The sequence below is a fragment of the Setaria italica genome, chromosome III, assembly GCF_000263155.2.
Source record: "Setaria italica strain Yugu1 chromosome III, Setaria_italica_v2.0, whole genome shotgun sequence".
Classification (NCBI taxonomy): Eukaryota; Viridiplantae; Streptophyta; class Magnoliopsida; order Poales; family Poaceae; genus Setaria; species Setaria italica.
This window is the reverse complement of record NC_028452.1, coordinates 19,546,170-19,556,287: the sequence shown is the minus strand read 5'-3', so window position 1 is coordinate 19,556,287 and position 10,118 is coordinate 19,546,170. Positions and strand designations below refer to the sequence as shown.

Below are 10,118 nucleotides of genomic sequence, written 5' to 3'. Positions count from 1 at the left end.
CGTACTATGTCGTCTCGTCTCGTCTCAGGTTCTACCGGGTTATTATTTAAAAAAATGTCATACCGAACAAACTTGAGTCAATTGCAACATTTTTAAATTAAAGACACAGTCGACTGGTTGCTTCCTGAGCTCGGAGCCTCTCGCTGGCCCGGCCACTCGATCGTCCCTTTCCTCGCAGCTGCAATCCTCGATTGGTCGCCGATCGCCAGCATCCATAGCCCCTGCACTCTACAGGTCCTTTTCCTCACTTTCCGGGATAAAAATGGTAGAGAGTTCGGGCAACATCACCTATCGTTTCGTTTTCCTACCGTTGCAGCGGAACGCAAGCAATCATCATTCAACTCGACGCGACCGCTTCTCCTGCCGCCTCCACCTTGCGTCGGACCGACGCTGGAAGGAAACAATATTTTAGCAGGGAGCGCGCGCGTGCGCAACAACGGATGTTGCCGCAGCAGCCATCGGCCCACGCATCATCACCAGTGGTAATACAAAAACAAACCCAACTTGACAAGCTCCCGCGTGCGGAACATGTCAAACGAGCCGCCAATAATGCCGCTCCGGCGACAAGTCCCCGCGGTTATCCGTCGAGACGGCTATAAGTTAGCCGACCCCGGCCATTCCCCTCTCATCCTCCATCTCTGCAATCTCGTTCGCAACAGCCAACAGGCCAGCGACAGCGATCAAGCAGCAAGCACGAACGCATAGCATCCAGCCTCTCCGGTGTGACAGGCCTTGCACTTGCACGTATGGCCTCTTCTTCCCCCTGCTTCTCGCTGCTCGTGTTGTTGCTAGCGGCGCACTGCGGGCTCCTGCTCGCCTCGGCTCACGGTTACCCTGGCGGCTCAGCGCTGAGCTCCACGTTCTACGACGCGTCGTGCCCGAGCGCCCACGACGTCGTCCGCCGCGTGATCCAGGACGCCCGGGTCTCCGACCCGCGCATCCCGGCCAGCCTCATCCGACTCCACTTCCACGACTGCTTCGTTCAGGGCTGCGACGGCTCGCTCCTCCTGGACGACGACCTCCCGGCGATCCAGACCGAGAAGAACGTGCCCGCCAACGACAGGTCGGCGCGCGGCTTTCCCGTCGTCGACGACATCAAGGCCGCGCTGGAGCACGCGTGCCCCGGCATCGTCTCCTGCGCTGACATCCTTGCCCTCGCGGCCGAGATCTCCGTCGAACTCGTAAGCGCCGCCGCGACCTTCTTGCATTGATCAGCACAGCCTTTCCTAGCTTCTCTCCTCACACCTGAACTGACGGAATCACGGTTACAGGCTGGAGGGCCACGATGGAGTGTGCTGCTCGGCCGGCGAGACGGCACGACGACCAACGTCCAGAGCGCCGACAACCTCCCGAGCCCTTTCGACTCCCTCGACGTTCTCCAGGAGAAGTTCAGAAACGTCAACCTCGATGACACTGACCTCGTCGCCCTCCAAGGTAACGTAAACGTACCGAGTCAAAAAAATTTCAGTTTTCATCAATGTAACTTTGTGTACACAGTTCAAACCTAGAACACTATTTCAACAACAAATTTCTACTACTCCAGGAGCGCACACGTTTGGCAAAGTGCAGTGTCAGTTCACGCGGCAGAACTGCACGGCCGGGCAACCCGTGGATTCACTGGAGAACCTGGACCAGGCGACACCCAACCTGTTCGACAACAAGTATTACGGAAACCTCTTGCACGGCCGCGCCCAGCTCGAATCCGACCAGGTCATGCTGTCGGACCCAGCTGCGCCGGCGACAACTGCACCCATTGTTCACCGATTCGCGAGCAACCAGAAGGATTTCTTCAGGAACTTCGCGGCGTCCATGATTAAGATGGGGAACATTAGCCCTCTGACTGGGAAGGATGGAGAGATCAGGAAGAACTGCCGGAGGGTCAATAGCAAAGGTTATTGAAGACTCTGATTCAGATTGATGTTTTTATCATGTTATGATGTTGTAATTTGTAAATCATCATTATTTCGATTCTTTTCTCGGTCCTTTTTGTAAGTATGAGCTGACCCCATTTCGTGAAACAAGTGTGAAAATGTTTCTTTGCATTCCAAGAACTATTCTTTGCATTTCTTTTAGCAAATATAATATCAAATGCGTTTTGATAAACTCAATGGAAAATTTTGCAAGACTGTAAAAAAGAATCGAAATGAAGTGAAGAAACAATCGACAGATGTCAATCCAACATATTCAGAACAACTAGCTCAAAAATCTGTATTTATTCTTTTTTACAATGTTATAAGTTCCATTCCTTCACGAGACAATACAAATCAAATATGTTGTACTATATGACAAAGGAAATATACGAAAAATAGAATTATGATATACGGTCTAAACGAAGCTATAAATGATCAGTCGTAGTTGCGTGTGGTCTTTCCATCCCAAGTCGATTTTTCTTTTGCGATGTAGTGATGTCTTGCTTTTTCTTTAGTTATACTGTTGTGTTAGTTGTCCTCATCCCCTCGTGTTATTGATCCCGGTTGTAGGTGTTGCGTTCTCTAGGTCTCTCCACAACTTTTCAGTTGTTGTCCTTTTACGGTTATTTTCTTTTCTTTTTTCCTTTCTATTAATATAACACGGCAATTCTCTTGCCATCTTTTCTAAGTGCACCGTAGACCTATTCTTGAGACATAAAAATAAAGAAAAGTCCAAATTGGGCAATGTATTCCTCAAACAGAGTTGGCACAAGCCACTCATGGTTGGGCTGCCAAACGAAGCAATCTAGCAAGTAACTAGGGTAGAAACTGCAAAAAAAGAAGAAGAATAATTCCACTTTAACCTCCCCCTCCATCCATCCGAAACAAATAAAACGGAAGTCAAACGAACTTTTTATTGATGTGGTATTTTCTGTGTAGGCTGTTCTTTATCTGAGGTGGAAGCTCAAACAATAAATCAACAAAAAGGTAAAGGATACAAAGTAGCCTGGGTTTTCAAATATTGCTAAAACCAACTTTTCTCATATTTTATTTTAGTTTCATTAAAATGTTTCGATAACAAAAATATAGAGTACAAATGAGTAAATAGTACTAGATGCACTACATTATTTTATTATTGTAGAAATCTCATACCATGAAGCATTGGATTGGCTCGAAACTTTTGACAACTAATTTGAATTTTGTGTGTTTCTCAACAAACTCGCTGAAAAAACACTGGCATTTCAGCACAAAACTCCCTTTGGATGGACCTAGGGTGTTTTTGCATGTTATTGATAGTATCTTGTCTCTTTCTTCTTACAAGGCAATGCACAAAATGGTGCAACCACTATGCATGCACACTACCTCATAGATCTGTAAATATGTAAATAATGGGCGCATTATACTTCCTCCGTTCCAAATTATAGGTCGTTTTGACTTTATTAGATTCATAGACTTTATTATGCACTTAGATATACCCTATGTCTAGATACATAATAATATCTATGTATCTAGAAAAGTCAAAACGACCTATAATTTGGAACGGAGGGAGTAGATCTTTAGACGAAGGAAATTTATTTCAAGATAAATATTGTTTTGGGCTTTGAACGTGATTGCTAAGACGGTGCCTCCAGCATTACAAGACATAAATAAAAATCCAAAAGAAAGGAAATAAGCCTGGAACTCAATGTGAGCAAAGCAGTACCAAATCCGAAACCAAACCGAACCTGTAGATAATATCACTAAAATCATTCGTTTGTATTTAAATTTCGGATACAATGGTACATATGCTTTGAGGGTGCCTCGATTCTGATATTGCAGTAGGGGAAACCAAACTCGAGATATTGTTGAACAAGCTTAAACGGACTTTGTCCTGTGAAAGAATGCACCCTTTTGCAAAAGCACAGTTTTTTTTTCTTGAACGGAACGGCAAGAGATTTGTCTTCTGATTTTTATTAGGAGGGAACAAGACACAAATTGCAAAAGCATGATGACCACGTAAACTCAGAGAAGATGGATTGCAACAACCGGCCACTAGATCGACTAGATACATGCATCACTGCACGTCTGCACCTGCAATATGCATCCAAGAATGAGAAGCAACTGCATGCAACATTAAAGATGTACCGTTGTCAAGCTGCTTGGAGCCGCTGTCTGAGTCTGATTACTCTCCCACGAAGAGTCCCACTCGATCGGCCGTTTCCTCGCAGCTGCGGCAACACTTGGTCTCCGGTCGGCAGCTGCACCCACTCTCACTCCCACTGCGCACTGGCCCCATACACTCGCAACTCTGATATCCTTTTGCTACTTTTGTGAAGAACTGGCCAAGGGTCTCGGGCACCTTCCCGTTTTCATACCGCTTGCAAGTTGTAACAAAGAGTCTCTCTATATATGTATGTATGTATATATATATGTATGTATGTATCGAATCGGTGCTCGTAGTCTAAGAGGGGAATGTGGTGAATTAGGCAACTTAAAACTTTAACCTATGATTTCTATTATTTTTGCATCAAACTTAAACTAGATCATGCTATCAAGATATGCAACTATGGTTGATCTAGTATGAAACCCTCATCCCGAAACAAGTTTTGCAACCTAGAGCCAATCCTAATAAGATACTACATTAAGAATGTAAAGGCACACAAGTTGCAAGAATATAAACAAGAAATGTAAGAGAAGGGGATGAGGGAAAGTAAACTCTTGACACGATGATTTATCCCGTGGTATTGGTAGGCACTAAGCCACCACTAGTCCACATTGTTGAAGCACTCACACAAGAGTATTGCTTCCCAGTCACCAAATCTCTTCCGGGACACCCCTTGACTTGCCACAGAGGCTTGATCACTAACGCTCACATCAAGTTCCCCAGTTACCTTGATGCCGCATTCACTAAAGAGCTTCTCCACGAAGGAAGGTGATCTCCACATCCCCGCACACAGTTGTCGACACCGCTCCACACCAAGTTGGAGGGTCGAAGACTTGCCGGCGAGCCACCAAGGCTTCAAGGTGCCGGCACACCTTGTACAGCTGTGGTTCACTCCTTGAACCGATCACAAGGTAGGCACACCTTGCACTCTCTCTTCTCTAGGCCTATTCTGACACTAATCACCCTTCTAAGCTTTGATAAATCACTTAGGCACTTTTGGTGGCTTGAATATGTTCTTGATGAGTTTTGATCTCCAATAGATTCCTGCACACTCCAGCAACTTCAAATGGACGAGTGGAGGGGGTATAAATAGTCCAAGATACCAAAGAGCCGTTGCTCCAACGTCTAGTTAAAGTATACCATTCGATGTTCCAATGGTCTATTTTGGCATGTATCAGAACATTCGGTGCAACTAGCCGTTAGCCTCCCCGCGCCCAAGTTCTTTAGTGACACATCCAAAATCTATCCGATGCTTCATCCGACGCTTCATCCGATGCACCGTCGGAACAAATGGTGCTGAAGGAGTTTCGCCCGAAACCTCTCTAGAACTTCGCAAAGTAAATATGCTTCATCCGACGCCTCCAACTCCTGATCGTCGGATGATCCGATGCTATAGGTCTTTTTCTGTCTTCTCTGAGAATATCTCTGGATTTTCTTTATCATTTGGATGCTTGAATATCTTAGAATAATCCTAAATACCATGGTTTGGTCACTTGAATACCATAGCTTGGATGCTCGAATACAATAGCTTGGATGCTTGAATACCGTGATTTGACTATCAAGAATACCATGGCTTGGATGTTTGAATACCATGATTTGGACTTTGCCCTGGTTTGGTTTGCATACTTGGCACCTAGGAAACCTACAAGGCACATGCTTGACAAACTATTAGTTCCAATAACTACGTTGTCATTCAATCATCAAAATCACAAACTATAACCTAATGGAACATGTTCGCTACGATATACAACACACGCAGTCATCTCTAGTAATCGCTCAGAACTAGTCAGCACGACCACTTCTCCTCTCGCTGTCATCGTCCATGGCCTCAGCTGTCAATACTGAAAGGATATATGTTATGTCTGGCTGCAACCGCGTGCCGCAGCCATCATCGCCACTGCTAAACTAATCCAGTTGCCAAGCTGCGGCAAACGGAACATGTCAAACGCGCACCTGACACGTACCGTCCCAAAGAAAAGTCGGGGCACCTGCTTATCATCACTAACCAAGTAACCAACCGAGCCGGGCTATAAATATGCTGCACCCGACGACCATCCCCTCACAAGTCACTCACAACCATCTCTGGCTGCTCTACACGCACTTGCAACGAGCGCCATCGCCAGAGCTTGTGAGTACAAGCGGCTAGCCTCTTCAGTCTTCAGTGATCAGGCAGCAACGACTCAGAGCCCTACACGTGCACACACACGCATCCATGGCGGCCGCTTCCTCTCGCTCCGCTTCTCTTGGGCTGCTGGTAGCCGCGCACTGCGCCCTCCTCCTCGCCTTGGCTGGCGGCGCTAGTGCCGGTGGCGTGGCGCTGAGCTCCACGTTCTACGACGCGTCGTGCCCCACCGCCTACGACGTCGTCCGGCGCGTCATCCAGAACGCGCGCGTCTCAGACCCGCGCATCCCGGCCAGCCTCATCCGCCTCCACTTTCACGACTGCTTCGTCCAGGGCTGCGACGGCTCGCTCCTCCTTGACGACGACCTCCCGACGATCCAGACCGAGAAGAACGTGCTTGCCAACAACAACTCGGCGCGCGGCTTTCCCGTGGTCGACGACATCAAGGCCGCGCTGGAGCACGCGTGTCCCGGCATCGTCTCCTGCGCTGATATCCTCGCCCTAGCGGCTGAGATCTCCGTCGAACTCGTAAGTAACGCGATCTTCTTGCATTGGTCGGCACAGCGCCTCCTAGCTTCTCTCAGTCCTCACATGAACTCACGAAATCACGGACATGGGCGCAGGCAGGAGGGCCACGATGGAGCGGGCTGCTCGGCCGGCGAGACGGCACGACGACCAACGTCGAGAGCGCCAACAACCTCCCGAGCCCTTTCGACTCCCTGAACGTTCTCCAGGAGAAGTTCAGAAACTTCAACCTCGACGACACTGACCTCGTCGCCCTCCAAGGTAACGTAAACATACCAAGTCAAACCATTTCAGTTTTTAGCAATGTAATTTTGTATACAGTTCGAACGATCCTAGAAGATTTTTTCTATGTTGTGTACACACTGATTTTAACATTACACTTCTACTACTCCAGGAGCGCACACGTTCGGCAAAGTGCAGTGCCAGTTCACGCGGGAGAACTGCACGGCCGGGCAGCGTGAGGGTGACCTGAAGAACCTGGATCAGGTCACACCCGACCTGTTCGACAACAAGTATTACGGCAACCTGTTGGAGGGCCGCGCCCAGCTCCCCTCCGACGAGGTCATGCTGTCCGACCCCACCGCGGCGGCAACCACCGCTCCCGTTGTTCAGCGGTTCGCAGGCAACCAACAGGATTTCTTCAGGAACTTCGCGGCGTCCATGATTAAGATGGGCAACATCAGCCCCTTAACAGGGAAGGATGGAGAGATCAGGAAGAACTGCCGGAGAGTCAATAGCAGAGGGTACTGAAGAAGGCTCTGGTTCAAATCGATTGGTTTCTCTCCTTTTTTCTTGAACCAATTGTAGGATGATTCATGTGTAGTTTTTGTGTTTTCTCATTTCCTTTCTGAATGTGAAAATGTATTACACCTATGCATGCTCATTTCAAGAGAATTTGATTTTGTGTGAGGCCAAAGTCACTGCAGACTTGGATGTTGAACATATTGCTAACATTTTTTTTTAAATTAAGGATCATAGTATCCGGCCTCGATCATCCACAGGTGAATGTCTATAGCCAAAACACAATCAAACTGACATGACACACAGTACTCAGACTGCACCTGAAGCATTATACTTCAAAAAACATTCAGACTCAAACTGGAGAAAAACACTCCTACGACGCCCACTGCCTGAGCCCTTTCCTGAACGCCCACCCAGACTTGCTGAAGATTAAACTGTGACCTCCAGCAACAACATCAAAACAGAGATCCACCGATATTGGGCATGCTATGAATGAAGTCTTCTCCTGAAATTCCATCCATGTTTGTTGAAGAAATCCAAGGCAGTAGCTTCCAACTTGCAACAATTCTTCTTCAAAGCAATTTTCTCCTCCTTAGATAGCATCGACCATGTTCTTGTCCAGAAAGTCCCATGAAAAGTACCTGCAAAAATGAATTAGGGATGGTTCCTTTAAACACCATCTCATTTCTATTCAACCAAATTACTCAACAAAGAGCCGAAGCGCCTACAAGCATCTGTTTTCTATACAGCCGGGAATACCCTCTAATCCAAGAACCCAACATATTAGGCACACTAGTAGGCGGTTGAATTCCAAACGAAAAATACACTGCATTCCAAATGAATCTTGCCATATGACAGTCGAAAAATAAGTGTTGCACAGTCTCTTCAGAGTTGCAAAAACAACAATTGGTACTTCCTTGCCATCTTCTTTTAGCAAGATTATCCTTTGTCAGGATAACTCCCTTTTTCAAATATCATAAGAAGACCTTGATCTTGAGTGGTACTTTTAATCTCCAGGCTGAACACAAAGATAGTGTTCCTTCAAGTTGCATTATCTCTTTGTACATTGACTTCACTGTGAACTCCTTGTTTTTATTCAGATTCCAAAGGAACATATCCTTCTGTTCATCTAGGCTATATACTGCCACCTCAGCCACCAAATCTAGCCATTCATTTAGTTTGTCACCTGTCAAAGCCGTTCTAAATGAAACATCCAGAGGGATGTCAAAGCCGTTCTAAATGAAACATCTAGAGGGACGGTGCTACAAACTTTGGCTACCGTATCATTTTTCGTCCTAGCTATGTTATACAATTATGGGAATCTTTCTCTTAAAGTTGCATTTCCAACCCATAAATTCTCCCAGAATCTAGTTTGCTTCCCATTATGCATTTCAAACCTACCCATTGACAGGAATTGATCCTTAATTTTCATGAGACCAACCCAAAAATGTGAATCACCCGGTTTCTTTGACACTTGAGTTAGAGTCTTATTAGTTAAGTATTTTCTTCTTAGCAAACTTTGCCACAATCCTTCCTCATTCAGAAGTTTAAATAGCCACTTACTTAACAAGCATCTATGTTGAACTTCCAAATTAGAGATACCTAGTCCACCCACGTTCTTTGGTGCACACAAGATGCTCCACTTGGCTAGTCTATATTTCTTCTTATGCTCATCACATTGCCAAAAGAATCTAGATCTGTAGTATTCCAATCTTTTGGGAACACCTTTAGGTATTTAAAAAAGGATATCATAAACATTCGTAAGCTAGAGAGGATAGAGTTTATTAGCACTAATCTGCTTCTTATTGACAAGAGTTTACTCTTCCAACTTGCTAATTTTTTTTCTGAAATCTCTTTTCAATCATGCTTCAGTTCTTATTTGAGATTTTATGGTGATTCATTGGGATTCCAAGATATTTAAAAGGTAGGAATCCTTCCTTACATCCAAAAATCTGTACATAGTCCCTCACTATGTCTTTTGCGTCTCCAAAGCAGTACAGCTCACTCTTATGGAAGTTAATTTTAAGTCTTGAGAGCTTTTTAAAGGTACATAGTACTAGCTTCAAGTTTTTAGCCTGCTCTATATTATTTTCCATAAAGAGGATTGTATCATTTGCGTATTGGAGAATAGATAATCCTCCATCTACTAGATGGGGCACTAGGTACTTTATTTGCTCCTTATCTCTAGCCCTTGAAATAAGAATTGCTAACATATCAGCCATCACATTAAATAGAATCGGAGATAACGGGTCCCCCTGCCTCAAACTTTTTTCGTTTGGAAGAAATGTCCAATGTCATCATTCACTTTAACCCCCACACTACCCCTACTAACTATAGTTTCAATCCAATTGCACCAAGTAGAAGAAAACCCTTTCATTCTTAGAGCCTATTGTAAGAATGTCCAATTAACCTTATCATAGGCTTTCTCAAAGTCAAGTTTGAGAACAATCCCATTCTGTTTTTTCCTACACAATTCATGTATGGTTTCATGTAAGATGACACTCCCTCCATAATATACCTTCCAAGCAAAAAGGCCATCTGCGATGGTCTGATAACTTTATTAGCCACTAGGGTAAATCTATTAGCTATCACCTTTGTAAAGATTTTGAAGCTAACATTTAGCATACAAATTGGCATGTATTGCTGAATCATTTTAACTTCCTTGAGTTTTGGGATT

General features: G+C 45.3%; 2 protein-coding genes across 2 annotated transcripts; both read left to right on the top strand.

Annotated features, from left to right (window-relative positions):
• The first annotated feature begins 637 nt into the window (after positions 1–637).
• On the top strand, positions 638–2,042 carry LOC101780647 (peroxidase 2). The gene is made up of 3 exons (XM_004961953.2): positions 638–1,181; positions 1,272–1,434; positions 1,544–2,042. The coding sequence occupies exons 1-3, from the start codon at positions 747–749 to the stop codon at positions 1,897–1,899; spliced, it is 954 nt and encodes a 317-aa protein (XP_004962010.1). The 5' UTR covers positions 638–746; the 3' UTR covers positions 1,900–2,042.
• A 4,087-nt stretch (positions 2,043–6,129) lies between these two features.
• On the top strand, positions 6,130–7,609 carry LOC101780248 (peroxidase 15). The gene is made up of 3 exons (XM_004961952.2): positions 6,130–6,703; positions 6,799–6,961; positions 7,095–7,609. Exons 1-3 carry the CDS (start codon positions 6,266–6,268, stop codon positions 7,448–7,450), a joined length of 957 nt encoding a protein of 318 aa, XP_004962009.1. The 5' UTR covers positions 6,130–6,265; the 3' UTR covers positions 7,451–7,609.
• The last annotated feature ends 2,509 nt before the right edge of the window (positions 7,610–10,118 follow it).

What these genes read in the sequence shown, in the direction of transcription:
- LOC101780647 (XM_004961953.2), top strand. Translation starts at nt 747, where the DNA reads ATGGCCTCTTCTTCCCCCTGCTTCTCGCTGCTCGTGTTGTTGCTAGCG. An exon ending in CCGAGATCTCCGTCGAACTC is followed by an intron (nt 1,182 to 1,271) that starts GTAAGCGCCGCC and finishes TCACGGTTACAG; the next exon opens with GCTGGAGGGCCACGATGGAG. An exon ending in TGACCTCGTCGCCCTCCAAG is followed by an intron (nt 1,435 to 1,543) that starts GTAACGTAAACG and finishes CTACTACTCCAG; the next exon opens with GAGCGCACACGTTTGGCAAA.
- LOC101780248 (XM_004961952.2), top strand. Translation starts at nt 6,266, where the DNA reads ATGGCGGCCGCTTCCTCTCGCTCCGCTTCTCTTGGGCTGCTGGTAGCC. An exon ending in CTGAGATCTCCGTCGAACTC is followed by an intron (nt 6,704 to 6,798) that starts GTAAGTAACGCG and finishes ACATGGGCGCAG; the next exon opens with GCAGGAGGGCCACGATGGAG. An exon ending in TGACCTCGTCGCCCTCCAAG is followed by an intron (nt 6,962 to 7,094) that starts GTAACGTAAACA and finishes CTACTACTCCAG; the next exon opens with GAGCGCACACGTTCGGCAAA.